This window comes from Ammospiza nelsoni, chromosome 2 (genome assembly GCF_027579445.1).
Source record: "Ammospiza nelsoni isolate bAmmNel1 chromosome 2, bAmmNel1.pri, whole genome shotgun sequence".
Classification (NCBI taxonomy): Eukaryota; Metazoa; Chordata; class Aves; order Passeriformes; family Passerellidae; genus Ammospiza; species Ammospiza nelsoni.
The window spans coordinates 69,111,762-69,135,019 of NC_080634.1; the positions used below are offsets into that span (position 1 = coordinate 69,111,762).

Here is a 23,258-nt window from a genome sequence, read left to right on the forward strand (position 1 = left end):
CAGCAGTACAAACTGCAATGCATGATTCATAATGCAAACTCTCAGAGCATTTACTCGTGTACAAGTACATTCCTACAAAATGACAGTCAGATAACTTTATATATGTAACTGTGTGATCACTGAAAAGAGATTCTTTGTTGGTCTTGCATGTGTGCATATTTCATATCAATTCAGTGATCTTAAAGATGGTTAGAAAGTAGCAATTTTCTGTTACTCCCATTTTAATGCTAAAATAGGAAATGAACCATTTAAAAACAGAAAAAAAATCTAAACTGGTTTTGTTAGAAAAATAGAAATGTATTTTCCAAAATTAAAAATAAGTTTGTGTATCAGTTTGTGGAGGGAATATAATGAAGGAGAATCTTCTAAAATAAGGAAATAAAAAGATTACTGAAATGTTATTGTTTCCAATGAAAGAAAAATAGTTTTGCCAGTACAACATTGACGGTTATAAATATTTTTCTAGGTGTTCAGAAAAATCTAAGTTCTATCCCTACCAAATGAATTGTGCCCAAGACCTCTTCTTTTTCAATTTTTGTTCAAATTGCAATTTCAGAAATTGCATGCTAATAATGATAATATCTTGAGAACTAATAATACTTATAGAAATAACAATATTTGAAAAAAAGATACTTTTAAACACAGTATATTTGGCACACATAGGAAATTTTGCTCTTGAAACTCCATAGCAAAACTCTTGAACACAAAGAGTGAAAGAAACATATTTTAATATAAAGGTTTCTTTTCTCTTTTTGAGACCCTTTAATGTCAAATCGTCTGTCTTCTTCCTTTTTTTCTTTTTTTAACTTTATTTTGCTGTTTAGTATTCTTTTGAACAGTCCCAAGCTGTGCATTTCTTTTTTTTTTTTTTGAAGCTGCATAAATTAATTTGAAGTCAGTGAGAAATGCAAAACAAGAACTGTAAATGCCACTAAAGCTGGAGAAATGGAAATCCATAGGAGAATAATACCAAAGAACTATTGTTGCTTTTGTTATTGCAATTTAAAGTATAAAATCTGACCAAAGTATTTGCAGTACCAATAGACTGTGCTTTCTTAAATACAAAAAAATAAGTGAATATGCAAGTTATAATTCTCCTTCTAGTATATATTTTAATTACTTTCCTACCCACAAATTTTATGGTTCTATTTTATGTCTTCGTAAGAGTACAAGTACTTCAGTCTGCTGTTTATTTTATTAATTGTACTGCATGCTGTATTTGATCATGATCTGAGAGATGCATTGAATTACTTTAAACACATGCTTTAGATTCCTACAGATCCATAGTACAGTTGTTGAACATACCCTGCATTTCTAAAGAAGCAAAAAAAGATTGCTCACATTCATACAAGAGCTTGCTTCCAAGCCAAGAATGACAGATGCTGTTACAGCTGAGAAATGTTGTGTTTTAGGAAAACACTCACACAGTAGTTATCTTAGGCCAGAGTTTTAAAAAAAATCAATTTAAGGTGCCTTAAATTAAACTGGAGTTAAAGGTACTTGCAGTGTAGATGTTGGTTGTACAAACTGTCAAGGATTATGTTCTAATTCAGTAAATCTGCAATATCTGAATGAACAAAATAGTTTTGTTCTCTGCCTTTAATAATTTCACATGTGCCTAATTATTGTGTTTCTCATTTTGAGTAAATCTATTTGCAGGATTTTTTTTATTGTTTGTATTTTATGCTGTAGAGTGTGTGTTAATGATAGCATACCAAGGAATGGTGAAGAGGGGAGTTGTCTGTGCATAATCCAAACTTTTGTGGCCTGTATCTGACTTCACTGTGCCAAAGCAACATATTTGTCCTATTTTAATGTTCACATGATCAGCCAGAGTCTTTAAATTCATTCCATGTGCTACAGAGAATAATTCACATGAGAGATTGATTGTTATGTTTAGAAAGAATATAAGATAATAGAGTAAATGGAAATGTGGAAAGGAACGGAAAAGTATCAATAAAACAGAAGTACCAAATTATATATGTCATGGTTTGATGCTGGTGCAATGCCAGTGCCCCCATGAAAATGTCCTCTCCCTGGTGTCCACCTGTTGGTTTGACCACAGCATCCCAAAAAACTCACTTTCTTTTCAAACCAGGACAATATAGCATTCTATATAATGATGCCACAATTCTAGAAACAGAGAATGGTAATGACACAGATACAACAATGTGGCACTTAATGGACTAAAAGTCCTGATACTATTGCACTTGTGTGGTGATAGCTTTGCTTCCAAAATTCATGTGACTTTGCCTAAATAAGAAATATAATTGTTCTGAATTTTTTAAAACCCCTAAGGTGGCATAGAAGTAGTAACTTCTAAATTCTGTCAAATACATTAACTTCACAAGCCTAAAAGTAATTCTTTACACTCCAGCAAGGAAATCCAGAAAAGGTTCTTCCTGTCACTGACCAAAAAAAAAAGGCTATAGTAGTTGGGAAGGATAGCTGCACTTGTAAAAAGTTTTATTCCTTCATTAATTTATAATGATGTGTGTCATGGTAAGTGGCAAATAACCAATACTTCCTTTGCTTTCAGAAAGAGATTATATTTTATATAAACAGGCAAGTTCTGTTGAGTTGTGTTACATTCCGTGGCTAGGGAACAGAGATTCATAAAGAACAGTTTCTCTTCTATTTCGAAGAAGCAATTTTAAAATGAGATAAAATGCTAAATATTCTGAGTCTTCCCAGCGTTGGTGTTACAGGCAGAGTTGAATTAGCTTGATACTTTTTAATTATTCTGAAAGGGACAATATCTCTTGAAAGTTCAAAAAAATTTGTTTAAACAGTTGAAGCCACAGGCCAGAATAATCCCTGGTTAAAATTTGAGATGTATCTAAAATACTGTCTCTCAAAGCAGATACTCTTTACTTTTACCAATGTATTTGAATTCAAACAAGAATTTAAAAAAGTAATTTACATTGTGTTGGTCAAATAAGGTAATCTCTCTGGTTACTTTTGGCTATACCTAAGACTATGTATCCAGCTTATTGTATTTTTGCATTAATCTGATCTAGCTTTATACTAGTCTGCACATACACCTTTATTGACTTGATCACAAAGCTAAGTGAAAACTAATTTACTGTTCTCCTTACATTATGTATTGAGTGCAGCCTTGGAAAATGCCCTTCATTGCTGAAAGCCCAGACATCTGTTAGAAAACCTGCTGTGGCCAATTGCATTTCAAATCTTAGCACTAGAAATAACATCTTTTTGGTATCCCTTAGGTATTTGTCTCCTCATGTGAACATTCATACACTCAAGTTTAATGACAATTTCCCATCTTTATCAATATTCATGCATGTCACCTACAATCCACAGTCTTACATTATCATACTTAGTCTTTTTCAATATGAAGCAGAGACTAGAGCACAAGGTCCAGAACTATACTGTGATTTCTGCTTTATCTTCACTTCTCCAATGTGTCACCACCACTTTCTCACTGATGGTAATTCTCAAATTTGACTGTAATGTTTTTTGTTTACTCTGCTTTAAAGAGGAGCATTTCATGCAAGGTCCAAAACATCGACAAGAAAAGCTAGTATTAAAAATTCCAGAAAGACTCTCATCTGAAAGAGTCTGGGAACTCCTTGACAAAAACAGGAAGCTTGGGTGGAGGTCCTATTTTGAGTAAAAGTGTTTTTGATCTTAACTTCCTAAAAACTTCATTCCCATGACAGAGACCTTTTACCTCATCTAAGGACTTAATTCCAGTAATCTGCTGATGTAAGGCTTAAGCTTCACTCTGGAGGACAGTTTACACTTCCATATCCCTGGAACTTAAGAAGTAGAAAATGTATTCTGTCCTCTGCCTGTAAGTTCAAAATCATTTTATGAATAATGATGGGGTGACACTATTCTCATATTGTTTGCTAAAAATAGGCAAAATAAGATCTCCTCACTTAGGAATAACTGATCAAATTCATCATGTGATAGGAGTGTTGAGTAAATCAGTACCTACCATCAGTAGGATGGTTTGTTCCCAGCTGAAAAATAACTGAAGTGAAAAGTCATTATTGAAGACCTGTTTTCAAAGAGCTTGGAGATAACACAAGATTATACATCAACAGGAAGTAAGTGTAATTCATTCTCTTCAAATTCTAGCAAATCAGAGATGAATTTGAGAAGGTTTTTTTGCTTTCTAGCTGGGAAAGCTGCAGAGTGTTTTTCCTATGTTGCTTTTGCCAACAGGAATCATCTGTACAGTAAATCCCCAACATCCTGTAACAATGGAGATTCAGCAAATGGAAACATAGCTAATAATGTTCTTAGTAGTGTTCTCCCTCTCAGGAGTACTGCTGAATTATCAGTTTTCCTACTCAGCATAGTCACTGGATATCTGATATGAGGAAATGTTTTTCAATGTGTCTGAGTCAATCAGATTTTTGAATTATTTTATGCTTAGGTCCCTGATGTTTTTGAGGTAATGTGGCTACTGCTACATTACATATTGCACTTTGAAGTGTTTGGCCCTTTAACTCCATCAGGCAGCAACAAGAATTTTTTTCCATGTATCCTTCTGCAGGGAAGTTCTGCACGTGCTTTCATTTGATATTAATAGACATCAAACGTTTAAATACTTTTTAGCATGTGCCAGAGTGATCCTAGGGAGCCTCAATGCCTCAAGAGCTTTTTTACTGGATGAAAAAGCTCTAATACTTGTAATCATAATGTATTGGATTTTCACACTGCAACAATTATGTAGTAAAGCCTGTGTCACTGTGATGGTCCCCAGCACAAATTGACCCGAGGTTTGCACTGCATGTCACATGTTTTAACTCCTGAAACCCTTATGCTTTATGTTGCTTTCAGGATGGTAATTCTGCAGGTTTTATTGAAGATTCCTAACCCATACACTTGGTGGTTTTGTGGGGAATACATATGGAGTAACTAACAGTCTGGATGTCCTGAAGCAATTTACCTGTAACTTTAAAGTAGGATTTCTATAGGCACATTTGCAGTGTACACTGTTTATTGCTTGCCTTTGAATGTCTGTTTGTGATTACCAGGAATTCTGAGATTGGAAAGAAGTGAAAATATGGGCCAAACTCCAGCCCACTTATATAACAGTAGTGAAAGTATTAGACTGTGTATCCCATTAGTACTGCTAAGACAAGCATGCTTTAGTGTCATGTACATACAAACACTGCATCTCCAAGAACAGCTGACAGTGTGCAGATTTTCTTATTTTCTGACAGATGACTCCATTTTGAATTAAGGCAAATTGAGGTATTACCCTATTAAGGAGTTTCAGATTAAGCCTAAAGTCTGGTTCTAGCCTGGTTCAGGCTTTAACAGCAGAAGAATGGAATGCTAAGAATGAAGCTCAGAGTGGAACACAATTTAAATTACTTTGGAAAAATATTAAACACCTTCACCTACTGAAACTTTCTTGTAATAAACAAAGCAAAAGTATTGCAGATCACACAGAATAAGGTTAACTGAAGTGCAGTGGTAACTAGACTGTTTTTCAGTCATGACCTAAATATTAATACAGAACTGGTAAAGAGATGGCCAGACTGAAGTTCAGCAGTTCATTCTTCCAATTTTAAAAGGAAATTAACTTCTTCTGTAGTATTTAGGTCCCCATTCAGTGGAAGTTTTGTAAACCCTAAGAATACAAAAGGTTAAAGCCATATTTTATCATACTGTTCAGTGAATGGGTTCCTTTATCAAAGGAATTAATGCTAACAATATGAGATGTCCGAAGAAACTAACCATTAGCTCTTCAGTGAGTACAAGAATTGCATCTGCAGTTGCTTCCTTAGTTGGATGATAGATGAGCCACATTCTAGGGCTCCTAGAAAGAATGGATAATGACAGGGATGAAATGGTAAAAGCACTGGACACACAGAGTAGTAGGAGTTTTCTCTTTTTTCCACAATAAAAAGATGCTGACTTTGATATGCTACTCAGCTGGGACAGGGAATACTTGGAAATCACGAGTGTCTTTGTCCACAAGTCCCATTAGGGGAAAAGACCCAAAAGAACAAACATTTGTTTTCAAGTCCTCTACAAGAAAAAGGAAAATTATACTACTTAGTTGTGGTTATTGCAGGGATTGTGATAGTTCAGCTAAAGAAGGAATTGTTGAAATGGTGAGAGAGAACAGAGCAAATGGGAGGAAAATAGAAAAAATAGGACAAAGATATGTAGGAAGAACGAAGAGAACTGGGCATAATCAGAGGAAGCAGAGAAACAGAAAATTTGATTATGAATGAGAATGATATACACTAAAATAAATTAATTTCAGTGCTTTTTGCTTTTGTGCCTTTGGAGAAAAGTGGTTCTATCACATCTAAGACTCTTAGAATATATGCATGAAACTTGTATTGGAAAGTCTGTAGTATTCCAATAGTTCATGAATCCTGACTTCCTCTTCTTCTTTTCAATACTAGATTTTGTTTTCCTTATTTTCAACTGCTTTTCACAGTACTGCTCTTCTCAAATTAATAACTTAAGTTGTAAAGGCAAAGTTGGGTCTTTCTATAAAAATTTTGTTAAACTTGTCAGATGACAGATAAAATACAGAAAAGTATGCTGTGAAAGCAAATATGCTCAAGAATGGAGACAGCTTGGAGTTAACTGATTATTTTTCACAATAGTTACTGCATTTTTTAAGTATTTTCATTTCTCACATGCCTCAGCAGGTAGTATAGGATAATTTGATAACTGAAGAATTTATTAGGATAGCCTGCTTTATAGAAAGCTTAGATTCACTTGACCTTTTTCATGTTTGCAGATGAAGAGAAATGGGATTGTTTCATTAGTGTCATAAGCAGTTTGGTGATGTATCTGTTCATTATTCATTTACCACTCCCAAGCTCTTATAAGCATGCTTAGGGTGACTGTAGCTTGTTCCTTTTGTTTTGGGCTGTAAAAATGTCTTCCATATTCTCTTGTGCTATTGATACCATTGTCTGTCTGTTTACTGTTCCTACAAAGACTGTTTGCTTTGAAAGACTTGTACAGTTCAAGAAATTAGAACCAATATATGTTTCATTTCTGGATAATGACACACATAAATATCTACACTTTAGGACTTGTAATAAACCAGCCAGTAACACTTTATTATTTGATAATTGTCTCTAGAGCTGAAATGCAGTTGATGAACTTTTTTTGTTTTTAAGTCATGCTTATGAAGAGAGGTCTTCACACTGCCTTCTTTGTTTTCCTGTTAATGGTAATGTGGTTCCAATTGCTGTGACTGCTTGGGAAAGGACATTTTACATATCTTAGATTTGAAAGAAGACAGATCCAGTTGTGCTCCCCTACCCGCTGCTTGTCTGTCAGTCATTTTAGTATCCTTTGATGCCCATCTCTGCTGTTGCCATTACCGTGTCTTTCCATCCTTTGCTCTTCTAACAAAAGCTCCCCTGAGCTGCCCAGTTGCACTGAAGCATGCCTGATGGCCTGCAGGCAGCTTAATGGAAGCTCCTTTAAGTTCTGAAAAACAGATGGAAAGCCATGTATTTTCTAGTATCATACTTCATTTAAAACAACTGCTGGAAATACATTTATAGCAGTCTTTGGTATGTGAATTTTAGTATATTAATAGTTTTTATGTAACATTCATTTGCTAATAAGGAAATGTAGATTATCTTCTGGGGGATCGTTCTTCTTGTCTTTGCAGGGAACAAATGTTTTTTGTAAACAGCAAGCTCAGTATTAGCCAACAGTATACTCTTACAAAATCCTGTGCTGTATTATCAGGACAATAGTCAAGACATCAAGAAAAGTCCAGTTTCAAGATATCCAATAGAAGCAACATAGTGATAAACTGGAGTGAATGCAGAGGACAGCCACCACAATGGTCAGGGCCGGAGCACTTGGCCCAGGAGAGAGGCTGGGGGTGTGTTCAGCCTGACCTCTGAGGCTCCTGACAGCAGTCCCCCCAGAGCCTCTGGACAGGTCACTGGGAAGATGGAGCCAGGCCCTTCACAGCAGGGCATGGAAGAGGGATGAGAGAGTGTCAGATAAAACAGAAGATTCTGATTTGGTCTAAAGAAAATCTTTTTCACTAACAGCACTACTGTGAGCAGTCTCCATCCTTGAGTTTTCAAGACCTGAGAAGCTAAAGCTTTGAAAAACCTGGTCTGATTTCATAGATGACCTGGCTCTGAACAGGATGTTGGATTAGATATCCCCTGAAATCCCATCCAACCTCCATTATTTAATAATTGGTTTGTATTTGTATTATTGAGATGTTATTTTTAAGGCATAATTTCACTGAAGAATAAATGGAATATTATGCAGCAATATGCTGACCTCTCATAAGTGATTGCAAGCACTAAGACCATTCATTACATTAATTATTAGGGGAAAAGGTAGTTTGCTGTCCCTCATTGCTAACTGTAGCACTTTTAGGAACATGTCCTTGAAAGATAACAAGGTATGCCTGTACCTTGAACTCTGCTTATCAGGAAATCAAACCTGTTATGTGTGATATAAAGGACATACCAATCCTTTGCTAAATTATGGCAGTTTGTACCCTAACCTTCTGACCTATTCTGCTCAGCTCACAGTGGGGAAAATGGAGGGGGAGTAAGCAGTCTCTGGTGGCACAGCAGTTACCAGCTCTGTCTGATGGTCTCCCAGACAAAGCCCTACCTCAAAAGATTTGTCCCTACCTTCTCATTTCACTCCCTATCCTTTTCCAGGAAGGTGCAGTGATAATGCTTCCTTTTCTTATTTTTTCCTTGCTGATCATCCATTTTTTTATCACTGTGTAAAACAATTTTAGTTTTTATATTATTGATTTCATAAAAGTTACGTTTACAGAATTAAGAACTTAAATATTTGTATGTTTATTTCTGACTGTTTTAAGGAGGTATATGGCATTCCAAACATTTTTCTTCTTGTAGTTGGTAGTTGCAATGCCTTTTAGATTTTATTTCTTAAAAGGAGAGGAACATTTAGTTGCTGCTCCTGTCATTTATGTAACTGCTGTTCTCTCAATCTTTTGACATTGACTTTTTCCCTCTTTGCATTATTGGCATTAAAAATCATACAGTAATTATCTTTTGTTAAGTACATACATGCATATAAAGTATGTTAATGAATTTTCTATTTAATCAGAGGAACAGGAGCATATACCTCCACAAATAATGAATTCTGTTTAGGCTAGCAAGTGATAATCATTCCATGTGGAATCACAAGAAATACCAGAAAGCATTTATATTGACTTAACTGTATATTTGATTAAATATAACCTCTCTGGCTAGTGGGAAGGGAGAGTTTAAAGACACAAATTTTTGTATGTTTATCCAAGAGGAAAAAACAATTCAGACAACAGACTCAGAGTCTTTCTGTAACTGTTGACTCCAATCTCTTTAATTTTCTTGAGCACTGAAAAACAATGTTTGTGATGTTTGTAGTGCAGTAATAATAATGTAATGAAAAATTTCTGTAGCTTCCAATGTCAGATCTGTTCAAGTCTGTTTTATCTGCTACAATAGCAATTAATTACAACTATTTTCCAGAAACATAAGTACTATAATAGTAAAGTAGTAGAATTTCTCAAAAAGCCAATATTTGGTTTAAGGAAGTAAATTGTGGAATCATTATCAAAATTGTACAGTATCTTGAAAAAATTATTATGAATAGTAGAAAAAAAAAAATGTCAAGTCAGGCAATTCCAAATGTATGCTACAAACTTGGAACTTAGTGTAGAGAAATATTAAAAGTTGATGCTTTCATTTCTTAATGTTAAATATCAAGAAACTTGATGGCCTTTTCTTCATTCAGATCTGTTTTATATTTCTCATATCAAAACCTCTCACAGTTACAATTTCAAGTTATTCCTCATTAATCAATATACATAATTGGGGAATAAGTCTCTGTACTATTCCTTGTTTTATTTTTTATTTAGTACAAAATTCAGCTTTGTTAGTATGGCATTTTTTTGCAAAGAATGAAGTAAACCAAGAAATGAAAATGAAAATAATAAACCAAATAAAGTTAATGGTTTGGGATAGCATGAGAAATCAAATAGAGAAAAGTATACATAGAAAATATGACTAAAGATTTAATGAGATTTTAATAAATGTACTTTGGGTTCTTTCTGTTGGATTAAAATATGTACCATAGACAAAAACATATTGCATTGCCGGGATCCTTTTCAATTTGTCACTTCAAAGTGATGGTTTTTTTAAACAAAGTATTTATTTGTTTGAGCAAAGATGTTGATTAGGCAATGGGAAATTTATTCATGCTTGTTCTGCTGCTCATCCAGATGTATGGTCCACCTCAGAAGCATGTTTCTCATACTTCCAAGATCCACAGCTTCTGCCATTTTATATGCTAGTGCACACAGATGCAAAAGATAACTTTGTGCAGTGTATTGAGGCTGTGCCATAAGCAATAGAACTCTTCAGCTTCTTCTGACTTACTTTGGCTTGAGGTGCTGATGTCTGCACCCTTTAGCTTGGCTGTGTTTCCCTCTTGGATTGTTGTCCTGAACTTAGGAACATTTATGAAACTCTTTCCTCTGGTATCTCTTCACTAGGCTTCAGAGAACTCATTTCATAGCCTTTCTGTTTGAAAAAGATGGATCTTTAATCTTTCTTTGGGCAATTTTGAAGCTTCATTCAAGGGATTTTGTGAGGTGGTAATTTCCATTTTTGGATTCCCAATTAGGTATCTCTGTGCCCACATCTCCTGAAATACCTGATCTGGTAGGTATTCTCAGACCAGCCATGTGTTTCATGCTTCTATATTTTTAAGCACTAAAAACATAAATGAGAACACAATGTTATGTATCTTGACTAATTTGTATAGGCAAAGAGAAAAGCAACTACCATTAGATTCCTAAAAATTACTGAGGTGACTCTGTTCTCCTATTTATGTATCTAAAAAACAAGTTTTGAGGAGGAAACAGTAAAATTATATCACATCCTTTATTATATGCTCACTCGTTTCTTCAGGTCCTTTCTTTTTGTTAAGGATGCTGTCACATCCTTAATGTCTGTATACTGGTAAAGTTCAGTTATTTTAACATCTTTTGCATTTATTTAATTGCATTTTTTGCATTTTATTTCATTTATTTCATTTCAAATAACAAAAGAGTCACTAAATATGCTGTTTATTTAAACCAAGAAATAACAGTCTAGGTAAGTGAGCAAACTAAGTATACAGAGGCAGCACTGTGTTATTGCAGAGTAGCAATTGCACCCTGGTTCATTTTTTGTAAGAAAGGCATGACAGGAGCTGCTCTTCTGTTTTTTACAATTGCCCAAAATAAAGAATGCACTTTTAGTAAGTGAAAGGCTATATTTGATGCCCATCAGAGCTCCAGGATTGAGAGAAAATTCCCTAGTGAAGTTTTATTAGGAAATTCTCATGACTGAGGCATGACGCCCAAGCACAGGCTTGGCAGAAGTGGTCTCTGCCCAGCAGTCTTGAAGCTGTGTCCTGGTTCAGGGGAGAATCTTACATTTGCAGAGTGAGAGTCAAATAAAAGAAAGCACAGTGGCATGGTCCAGAGACAGAGAAACAAAGATGGATTTCTGTCCCTGTCAGTTAGCACAAGTCTCTGTAATTTCAGCAGATACATTTAAGGCTTTCATGCTGTTCATTCTTGTAGTCTAGTGTACACTGGGCATTAGTCTAGTTAGGGTAGAAAGGGTCCTACATTCTGAAGAACTTCTATTTATTGCAGAAGTGATTTTGGGTTTAGGAGTCCCAAAGCTCCAAGGAGTGGAAACCAGCTGTGTATCTTGCTGAGTGTGGATGTTTAGAACTAGCACTTCCTATAAACTGCAAAGTAGAATGGGGAAGTTTTTTTTTGACAGAATGAGGATCAGAGGCCAATACAAAATAAATGCTTAGGATGCTGCAAAACACAAAAATCTGCTTTGAAGCAAGCAGCTTTAAACAAAGCTTCTAAGCTTTCTCTCTCAGATTTTACTGAACCACATGCAAAAGTACTGTATGCTTAATTACTTGATACGAAGCAAATGTAACATCTGGTAAGAACTTGAATGCTAAATCAAGTTTACCCTTTAGTGTCTAAGCTATATGTTTCTGGATTTATTTTTTTTAATTACAACCTGAACCAGGAATATTGTACTGAAAAAAAATCTCAGCATGTTGTTTGGGAAAAACAGATTTTAAGTGAAAATTATTTCAACAAACAAATTTTTCATTGCTTAAACAGTTTGCAAATGACATGTTTTATCTTGTGTTTAATCATTACAGTCAGAGCTTTTGTTGTTATTGGAAGTATTTAAATTTGTTGTTACCAAGTGCATTGTTATTTTAGACCAGATTAGAAATAGTTTAATGTATTTGATAGACATGAACGAAGTAATAAATACTACAAAAACCTGAAAATTCCTATAAAGTTGGTATAAAAACTTCATAAAATATGTCTTTTTAAATGAATGACAGATTTCTTACCCATTTTCCAGTAAATATTGAAACAGACTTTCATTTTGTGAAATCAGCCAGATACATGACTAATGAGACTTAATCTGAGTGCTGCAAAAGCTGAACAATGACAGCACTTGAAAACTAAAGATCTGAGTTCTTACATTTTTAATTATTTAGTGAGTAGCATGTGAACACAAATCATGGGAAATTTTTGATTGTTCAGAAATAAGGCAACCAGTTTTTAGTGCCAAGGAACAAAAAGAGAGCGAGTGGAAACAAGATCCTTTGAGTACCCATGTTTGAACTGGGGTCTGGCAGTTTGCTGCATGTGTGGACAGGATTTGTGCAGTCTGTGGCAGATTGAATTTAATTGAGGTCCTTCTGGACCACTGTTTCTCCTTCTGTGACTCCAACTGGCACAAAGGAGAGTAAGGAAAATTCATTTGTGTACTTTTATACTTAGGTTAGGGCACTTTGGAACTGAGGAGGACTTAACAGGCAGACTCAGTTGCAGAAGGTGAAGAAAGTTAAACTAGGATTTGAACCTCAAATTGCAAAAGGTATGGATGGGTAGGATTTGAGGAAGGATGCCAAACTCCAAGGGTGGTGAAGGAGTAGAGAGAAATCCAGAATGCAGAGAGTAGGGCTATAAGATAGGAATGGAGGCTGAAGAGGCTATGAACATAGAAAAGAAGAAAAACAGATGTCCTGGGAATAAAGAATGAAAATAGAATTGGAATTCAAGAGACTGGTCTGGTGCTAGGACAGAGAAGGACAAGGTCAGGAGCACGAGGGGGCATGTTGGGGCTGGAAGTAGGAGGTTTCCAAGAGGACAGGTTAGGGACGAAATGTCTTTAGGTTTCTTTGCAAATTTGGCACTGAACCAAAGCACAGACATTTGTACAAATATGAGAGTATATTCTAATTGCCTTAAAGATCTTAGATCTGGAACTGACCCAACTGTGTACTCAGGGTGATTTCACAACTTACAGGGATTTTTTCCATTTTTAAACTTGAAAACAATTCTAAAATATATCCCACAAAGCTTTAGGTTGGTATAATCTGGTTTTACAAAATTATAAAATTGTAAAATTAGATTTTCATGTTGTATCATTTTGGTAGGACTTTCTTTGTAACATGCATTATTTTTATTTACTTGCTTGGCATTCTTTCTTATCAACAAGTTTAGTACTAGGATTTGTCATTTCTTAAAAGGGTAATTTTACAAATTTATTGTCTTCTAATGTACAATTGTTCAATTACCTTTTTAAGGAGTACTGCTGTACATCTCAGGTTCTGTAGGTGGGCAGTTTATAGTCCCTCCATTCAAAAAGACTTGGTTGCCATATTTTCTTCAGTATCCAGACTATATGATTTTACCATTAAATCTTTCTCTCTGCTCTCTGGTATGCATATTTTGACACATTATTATATCATTATTCACTACTTGAAAAACAAGCTTCTCTGATTAAAATATCTTTCAAACCTTACAAAAGAGAGTTCAAGTCCCTCTCTTGAGTATTCCTTCTTCTCCTTTACTCTAGTAATAATTTTTTTGATAACCATTGTATCACTGCATTAGCAAACTTGAGGCGTCATTGACTGGTCAACCTAATGGCAGAGAGACATAAAGGAATGGAGACCTCATTCTAGATGATTCTTACGTGTGAGATTTTTTTCATTGGCTCAGTCTGTTATTTCTCTTTGATTCCCAGCCCTCATTCTTCTGTGAGACTACAAACTCTACTCTTTCATTATATCAAGTTTGCTAAAATTTCTTGACGGAGAAAAATCCTGCAGACCCACATTCCACTGTTTGTTTTTTTCCATAATAGTAGTATTAAAGCATGGGGTGGTTTTTGGTTTTTTTTTGTTTTCCCTCAGAGACCATCTAGGCAGATAAAGGAATGTATTTCAGCACATTGTGTTACATGACTCTGTACACACATGCACACACACTTGAGCTGAAATAGTAGCCAAGAAAGCAGAGATATTATCTGGCTGAGGAAAAGCAAATATGACAGAGAAACTCTGAATGGTGCTGTGGTGAATGAGTTACTAGTGAGATCAACAGTGTAGTAAGGTTAAAGGAAAACTGACCCATCATAACCTTACCAGTGCAAAACAGATATCATGCTCGTGTAAACTACTTCAAATTTCCAAATCAAAGGATAAAACTTCTTTCTGAAGTTACTGTTCATAATTGGGTAGAGAAGCATGCTCTGAAAGCACCCAGTTGATTGAATCATCAGAGAACTACAGCCTTCTCCATCAAGTACAGAGAAGTATGGGTTGCCTCTGTTCATGCATATTTCCAGTGTGTCAGCTCAGTACAGTACAGGTCATTGAAGCTCAGAGTGGTTGAAAGTCTGAGGCTGTGTACAGGAAGGCATTGCTGTTTGTTTTGTGTTGAGGTGGAAGGTGTGAATTTGTTGCTGGAAGTCAATAAATATAACTAATAATTAAATTAAATTTGTGTGTTTCATTGGTTTGTTGGCTGAATGACATGGGTCTTCATTAAGACTTAATTCTTCCCAGGATTATAAACAATGTGTGTAACGGGACAGATTTAGTGTCATGTCCACAGCCACTTGGGTGCAAAGTGTGGAGAATTCTAGGGTGCTGAAATTTTTTTGTGTGGTAAAATGGAAACAGGAACATATAGTCAGAAGACAGTAATGAAAGTATCAGCACTTGAAATGACTGAAGTAGTGGATAGGTAACTGGCGTTTAGCAGCTTGAGTGCCATAACTCTGTTTGAGAACAAATGTCGTGCTATTGAAAACAAAATCGTTTTTAAAAGAAAAACTTTAGATGAGCTCAGTATGCAGAACTTCCAAGCTCTGCTCATGCAGTGAGGAAACAATCTTATTCATGCATTGGACTATTTATACATAAATGGCTGTCTACAGAGCAATTATCAGGGACATCATAATGACACCTGTTTGTTCTGTTCAGATTAATTCCAGTGAAAATTGTTCCTTCTTTGTGCCTTAGAAACATTCCTACATCTGAAATCCTCAGGGAAAATATTTGAAGTAATCCTCTTGGTTTTGTTAAACACTCTCCATCCCACCTAAAGATTAGGTGCTAAATAGGGTGGAATTGTGTTGCAACTGTTATTTGACAGATGACACCTAACACAACAGCCATGCTGGGCTAGAGTAAAGGTTTATCTGGAAATCCTGCAATTTGTTGTGAAGTGGCTTCAGTGTGATAAGTACCATCTTGCATTTAATGGTACTCCAAGAAGTTCTCTGCGTCAAGTTGTTCAGTATTCTCTCAAATAAATGTTATTTTTTAGCATCCACAGCATCTTATGGTAAGGAATTCCACAGCTTTCATGCATGAAGAGCAATTCATATTTGTTCTCATTCTGCATCATTGGATGACTTCTCATTCATCTATTGGAAAATACAGTTGATTCCTATCTCTGTTCTCCCTTCTCATGATGTGACAAGCCCCTTATTTCTTCCTTTTCCTTATACCATCTCTTTTCCAAGCTGTAGGGTCCTAGCTTGCTTAGGTGATTTATTCCACACAGTGCAATTGTGTGAGTGTGTGATGTTGCTGCATGTCAGATGTAACCCTTCCTACCCTTCTCTGATGCTCTGACACTTCTGTTCCTTGTCAGGTGAGGTTCTAGAATGGTTGCCAGCATTCAGTAATGCAGGCAACAACATGGAATTGCAAAGTGACACAGTGAGTTCTGTATTATTTATTTCTTCCACAGCAATTTCCAAAATGTTTGTTTTTACCATTATTTAAAACTGAACCAAAGTTTTAATGGTTTTATCAAGTATAATAAATCCTGAGATCTCACTTATGAATGAAAACTGTCAGGTAAGAGTTCATCATTTAATGTATACGGTAAGGAGCATTTTTAAAACCTGTGATTTACTTTGCATATATGTCTTTTGAATTTTGTATGTTATTTAATGTGAAGGTTCTTTGGATTATCTCCTGTTCTTCACATCACCTAAATTTTCATCAATCTAATATTATAGTATTCTATTGTCAAACTTTTTTACACCTTATTTTTGAGATTGCCTGTTAAGTAGAATGGATGAATAAGATAAATGATAAAAGTCCACTTCTGAGTGGAATCTTATTTGTCACTTATAACTACCTTATAGTGATTTTCTAAAAATTATACTTAATTTCTGTTTTTTGAGAAGGATCTGTGATTCTGAGTGACTGTGGAAATAATTACACCATTGTGGTCTGAGTTTTCTTTATATCTTTGGGTATGGAAGAAGCAGTGTAGCAAATACCCATATATCTCAAAGGGTGCACCACTGATATCACTGATGTCTAATGCCCCTTCTCCCTACCACATGTAACACATGGTGGTGAAGAGGGAGGACAAAATTTCATTAGTGTCTCTCCAATGAAAACACTTCAGTGCATGCATTTGTCTACCAAGAAGGAGATTCACATTGATCTAACTCCTTAAGAATAAGGAAAATAGGTATGCTGTAAAATCATTGTCATTTGATTCCACATTAATAACATATTTAGAAAAGCCATTGACAGAGGTTTCCACCTACTGTGTTGTATTGTCATTATAATAATGAATTTTCCTAATGCTGTCCTAAATACAGGTTACAGTAGTTGCATACTAATACTTATTAAAGTCTACAAAATACTGTATTAATTTTTGAAATTTATATCTGTGGTGAACAGAACTAGGATATATTCCAACTTTGCTTATTTTTGAATTGTCAAAACTTTTTTTTTTTTCATTTTTCTTTTAGGTATAGACAAATGCAGCTTGGCACAGAAAGCAAAGTTGCTGAACTTCTTCACCAAAGTAAGTTAAAGTCCTTTGAAACTGAACATGTTCAACTCATGCAACAAGAAACAGCTAAGAATCTTTCACAGTGCCAAATGGAATGTGAGAAATACCAGAGAAAGTTGGAGGTATGTTATATAAAGAGACACTTTACAGGGCATTAACATAGTTGTTTTCAATTTGAATGTAAAGTGGAAAAGCTTGGAGAAAAAGTAACAACATGGCATGGCTGAATTAGTATCTCCACCAAACTGTGGTCAAATGACCCAGAAGCAGAGTCAAATGACACAGCTTACTATGTTTGATCAGTTTAATGGAACAGAAGGTCACAGAGAGAGGAAAAAGCAAAACAATCTCTCATGGAAAGATGTTAAAGACAGAACCTCATTCATGTGGGGCTTATTTATCTGCTTGTATCACAGAGCTGCTTATGCCAGTCTGTGTGAGGATTGTAGGGAGAGAAGACAGTTTCACCAAAAAAGGTACAGTGAATTCAGTGTCATTATTTGCAACTAGGACCTGTAATAGTACTGTTACATAATAAAATAATAAAATAATTTTTATTGATATACAATTTCTGGAATAAATTTTTCTCAGCTAAAAAAGTCAAGGTGAGCATGGTGTATACAGCATTGAAAAGACCTAACCTTGCTAGTCCTGGCATGATGGGTTACCTTGGTGGGATGCTAGACACCCACCCAGTCACTCATTCCTCCTCCTGAAGAGGATGAGCGTGGGGTAAATAAGCTTTTAAAGAGCATGGGTTGATATAAAGATAGGGACCTCACTTGCCAATTACCATCATGGGCAAAACAGACTTGATCTGGGGAAAACTAATTTCACTTATTACCCATCGACAGGTTGGATGGTGAGGAACAAAGACAAAAAGTAAAACATCTTTGCCCACCCTGTTCTCTTTTATTTTAACTTCCCTCCCTCATTTCTGACCCTTGTACCTCCCCCTTCCAGTGCAGTGCAGGGAGGGATGGAAAATAGGGGCTCGAGTCAGTCCATAACAGCTCCTCTCAGGAGGAGTTTCCTCCTCACACTTTTTTATCCTGCTCCTGTGGATCCTCTATGTCCTGCAGCTTCCTTCAGGAGAAACTTTCCCTCCTATCTGGGCTCTCCACAGGTTGCAGTGCCTTCTGGGGATGTCCACCTGCTCCAGTATGGGGTCTTCTATGGGCTGCAGTGTGGCCATCTGCTTTGGTGTGGTCTTTCATGGTCTGCAGGGAAGCAACCTGCTCCACCATGGGCTGCAGAGCTCCGTGGCTGTGGCAGCTGGAGCACCTCATGCCCTCCTCATGTCACCTCAGTGTCAGCAACATGGCCCTCTCTCACTTTTTTTCCCCTCACTCCTCACTGCCATGCACCATTTTTGTGCTTTATTAAATAGGGTTCCCTTGAGGTGCAGCACTTTTGGCTGAGGGACACAGCCTGGGCACCTGCAGCCAATGCACCTGTTTATGTGGGCTTTAACCACTTGGGCCTCTTCATCTCTACAAGCTTAGAACTCATCATCTTCAAAACATACATATCATATCCTGTTCACTTATTTTAATCTTGGAAATGTGAGTATTCCACAGAGAACACTTACTTTAAAACCACATTTCTTCACCTGTCCAAATTTAGTCCCAAAAAGATATCATAGAGTGCTATTTATGAGATTAAATGAGATTGGTAGTTTCAAACGAATGTCAGGATACAAACTGGACTGGACAGAAGAAAATTATTTGTATGGCAGCCTTTGTTTTTTGGGGGAAGGATGCCAGTCTTCAGATTCCCACATTTCTAGTGCTAAACCTGGCTAAGTTGTTTATGAAAAGGAACTACAGAGTGGCAACAGAATTAGAGAGCTTCAGATAGACTTTAATTTCTTGTTTTGTCCGTATTGGGACATTCAGATCCTGGCTGATGGGGTTAGTTGTGGTCACAAGCACTGGGAGTGCCAGTTTTGCTAAACTTAGAGGTTGCTAAATAGATTTTTAATTGCACAGACATGTCTAAACTTGGAGAATGTAGTTCAATTTGAGTTATATTTTCATTTTCTTTGTGGAAATTTTTTGATCTGACAATAACTCAAATATTTGGCATTCAATTCTACTGACACTTTTGGCACTTGTTTTTCTCTTTAGAGAGACACTTTTAAATTCTTTCATTTAGAAATATGCACTTAAGTGCTCTTTCATTAAGAAATATTCTTGCAGAATTAATATTTGATGTCTGAAGCTTTTATTTTTTGTTCCTTTTGACTGAATTCTTGGGGTTTTTTAATTTTCTTTCTTATATATAGCATTAATGTACTAAGGTTTTTTCCCTACCATTACAGGACGTTAGTCTTTATTAATAGTGTTGGCACTGGTATCTTGTGGCTCAGCGACAGCTTTCTGGACTAACTCTCGCTTTTATTTAGGGCATAGAGTAGTTTCTCTTGCTAACCTAGGAAACAGATGGTTTTTATGTTGCCCAGTTTTGACATATACATGTATTTCTTCTGTGACACTGGACTGAACCTTTGATATTCAAGTGGCTTGTTTCTCTAAGCATTGTGAATTCTTTCATGGTTTCAACAGTGACTCTAATATTACTGCTCTGCACACTGTGCATACATTTCTGTACCTGCAAATCTATATTCACTTGTCATTCTGAATGTTTGTGATTTTTACTTGGAACTTAATATGAAATTTCACAGCAGTACCACTTGGTTATTACTTTACCTGTATGGTGGGATTTTTTCTGCAAAGTATGTAGATTACTATTTTACATATCAAGGACTTTCTTATTCCAGTTTGATGTGTTTATTTGGTCAATGTTTTTTCCTATTATCAAGTACTTTATCAAACTTAAATTATTATGCAGGCCTTCATAGCTTTTAATTTTGAATATGAGTCTTTTGTTTAAGCTTAGTGGATTAAGTATTTACATAAGTCTTGAATGTTAATAGCATATTACCTTTTATTAATAAGTAAGTAATAAGACTGGTATGGCTTTAATGGCAAATTTTTGTATTTGTATTCTGCAAAGGAATGTTCATAAATTGATGACTGAAGTCAGAATCCAGTTAAAGCAACAAAAATTATTGCATTTATGCTATTTTGACTGCTGTGTGTAAATTTTTTTAGTTGTTACCTGGTTTTTCCTAAGTTTCCTTTAAAATTCTTGCAGCTTTTTCAGACAGCTTCTTAGAATTAATAAGGCCTCAGCAGATAGGCCTAAGATCTGAGAGTTTAATCTTTGCAAGATCATATTATTGAAAGAATAACTACTTTTTAAAGTACTTTAATCTTTGCTGTGCAAAACTTACATCAAATATTTGCTATCATACCAGTACACATTTTATATGTATTATATTTTGCCTCATTCAGAAATCACTGTAATGCTGAATCCCTGATCTTTCCATTATTCATTCTCACAGGTGCTTACAAAGGAGTTTTACAGTCTTCAGTCTTCTAGTGAAACCCGCATTATTGAGCTTCAAACACAGAATTCTGAGTTTCAAGCAAGACTAGATATGTACGAAAAACTTGAAAAAGAGCTTGATGAGATAATACTGCAGACAGCAGAAAGTAAGTTCTGTCACAAGTTGTTTTATCTGTAAGTGTTTCTGGCATTACAGTATCATTTTTCTCATGACTTGGAAAGAATTACAGTGTCTGTCATTCTTCTTCGTTATGCCTGACAAGTAAAAGGCAATAATTATTTTGATAGAAAATATTAATGGCGGGTTTCTAAGTGTACCTGTAAATATTTATCAAACATCCATATGTTTAAGTTTGTGGTTATTGAAAATCAGCTCAGTATTCAGTCATTTCTCTTTTCCTTATTCTAATTTTCCATTATAGTTAGATACACTCTTTAGGATTTGTCCATTATTTTAGTACATTTTAAATGTCAGGAAGCCCTCTTTGTTGACAGGCAAATACAGGTTTTATATTTCATTACAGTGATTAATGTGAATTTTTTAACTAATTGGAAGGAGGAAAAAACCTCTTCCTTCTGTTGAATTAATAATAATTAGACATTAAGTAGTTGCTTGTGGCAGCTCAGTCTGTTCCAAGTACTAAACCATGGATTAAATTCTTACCTGATTACTCTTGAAAATTTCTGTCTCTCATTTGAAAAAATTAAAATGTTCCCAAACACAGCAAAATTTGTGTAAAATCTCTATTTGGTTCTTAGCCTAAATCAATCCACAAAGCAATTAATTTCTAATTAGAAACTCTGACTCTAATCTTGAAATCTTTTAGCCAGTGGGTAGACAGAGTAGGATATTTTAAAATTTCAGACTAATTCAACTGTCATCTCCTTTTCTCCTTCTTCCTCCTTCAAAAAATAGTCACAATTTATAAGTATAGAAGTTTATTGCATAAGCTTTATATATAAACAGTAGTGTCTGATAAAGTGTGCATTATCAAGATGTAGTAATGTTAGTGACCAGACTGCACATGCTTTATTAATTTTATGCACTGCAGCCTGTACTTAGAATGGCCTGAGTACCCAAAGGTTCCAGTCTGACCATAAGCATGTTTGCATGTTTGCTGTATACACACTTCTGGTTTAGTCAGTAATACATTTTTTGAAGTATTTGTGTGTGTGTGTGTGTGTGTGTGTGTGTGTGTGTGTGTGTGTGTGTATATACCTGCCTAAGGAGTATTTATATATTAACACAGAATTTTTGGACCTTACCTTCATTTTCTTCAAGGAGAAAGTAGAGTTCAGAACACTGGTTTTTGTTTACATTGGTTTACGTTTTCTTACGCATCTTGGGACAGCAGTTAAGTTTCATTATTCTTAACTTCTCAAATATCTATTTTAATTACAATTAACATTCTATGCTGCAGAATGATAAAGAAAGGAAAATTTGCAAATGAACTGTTATTTTAAAATATAGTGACTTTATTTTCTGATTTCCTTGGAGAAAAAAAAGCTATTAAATAGCTTAATATTATTTCAATATACTTTCTCTTTAATACTGAACTTGCTATTTCACTGTATTTGATATAGAAAGTTAACATTAATACTAGTTAAGTCTAGTATATTAGGGAAAACAGAAGGAAAAAAGTAATTTTTTAAGTAAACACTTTGAAGGAGAAGACAGATATACTTCCTCCTGTGTCTCAAATTATGCCCTGATAGTTAAATGTCATAGATAGGTAATGGTAGAAAAATAACTGAAAGGAAGTATAACTATTTTTTAAATCAAGTGTTTTATGGAAATACTTCAGTCCATCTTTCTTGGAATATAATTTAGACTGAAGTATTGTGTGGAAGACAATTAGAGTTTTCTACAGACTTTAGTGATAATAAGGATTAATCTTCATTCCTGTGGTCACCTCTTTATATTTAAATAGCATATAATTCTTTTTTCTTCATCCTGAGTCATGAAGCCTCTGCTGTTTTACACTATTTAGGGATGTCAGTGAGGGTTGGGTTCTCTGGACTTTTTAATAAACTGTGTATTTATTTACACATGTGAGATGGCTTTTGTCATATAATATATAAATCACATATATATGCACTTTTTTTTTTCCCTTTGGAAAATATGCATGTGGAAGAGATCACTGAATTTTTACTGTTACTCCCTGATCATTATGCCTTACTTTATTAATATTGAAATGACATGAAACAGCTTATTCAGGAAGCTATCAACAATTTATATAGCCAGTTCTTACAGTGCCTAAGAGGTTTCCAGATGAATAACAGTAGTAAATTTCCTTGGCCTTTGTCTATTCTTCCTTTTCAGAGTACAATCTTCATGCTAGGGTATTTTTGTTGTAGACTAGTTGTTTGATTTTTCTTGTTTCCATTGCTCAGTATCTTTCTAAGAAAAAGACTGAACCCATCTATATCCTCACAATGGCACGTCCTTGCTGAGTAGCATAAGAAACTGTCATTAAGAAGTGTCCCCTAGCTTATAAAATGTAAATTTACACCACAAAGTCAGGTGAAGAGCCTGGAATGTTGTAAGAGAAGAGAAGAACACACTGATACAGAATATTATTTTGATACCTACAACATTTCCAATTTCTTTTGTGTTTGTCTTCCTGATGTGACATTTACTGGGCACTAGAGACAGATCTGAATTTAC

At 35.2% G+C, this 23,258-nt stretch overlaps 1 protein-coding gene across 2 annotated transcripts in view; it reads left to right on the forward strand.

Annotated features, from left to right (window-relative positions):
- PIBF1 (progesterone immunomodulatory binding factor 1) overlaps window positions 1-23,258 on the forward strand; it is a 106,246-nt gene that overhangs the window by 46,396 nt on the left and 36,592 nt on the right. For both annotated transcript variants that reach the window (XM_059466591.1, XM_059466590.1), the window contains exons 11-12: window positions 17,133-17,298; window positions 20,586-20,736. In XM_059466591.1, the coding sequence (XP_059322574.1) occupies window positions 17,133-17,298; window positions 20,586-20,736 (317 nt within the window). The remainder of the gene's footprint in view (window positions 1-17,132; window positions 17,299-20,585; window positions 20,737-23,258) is intronic.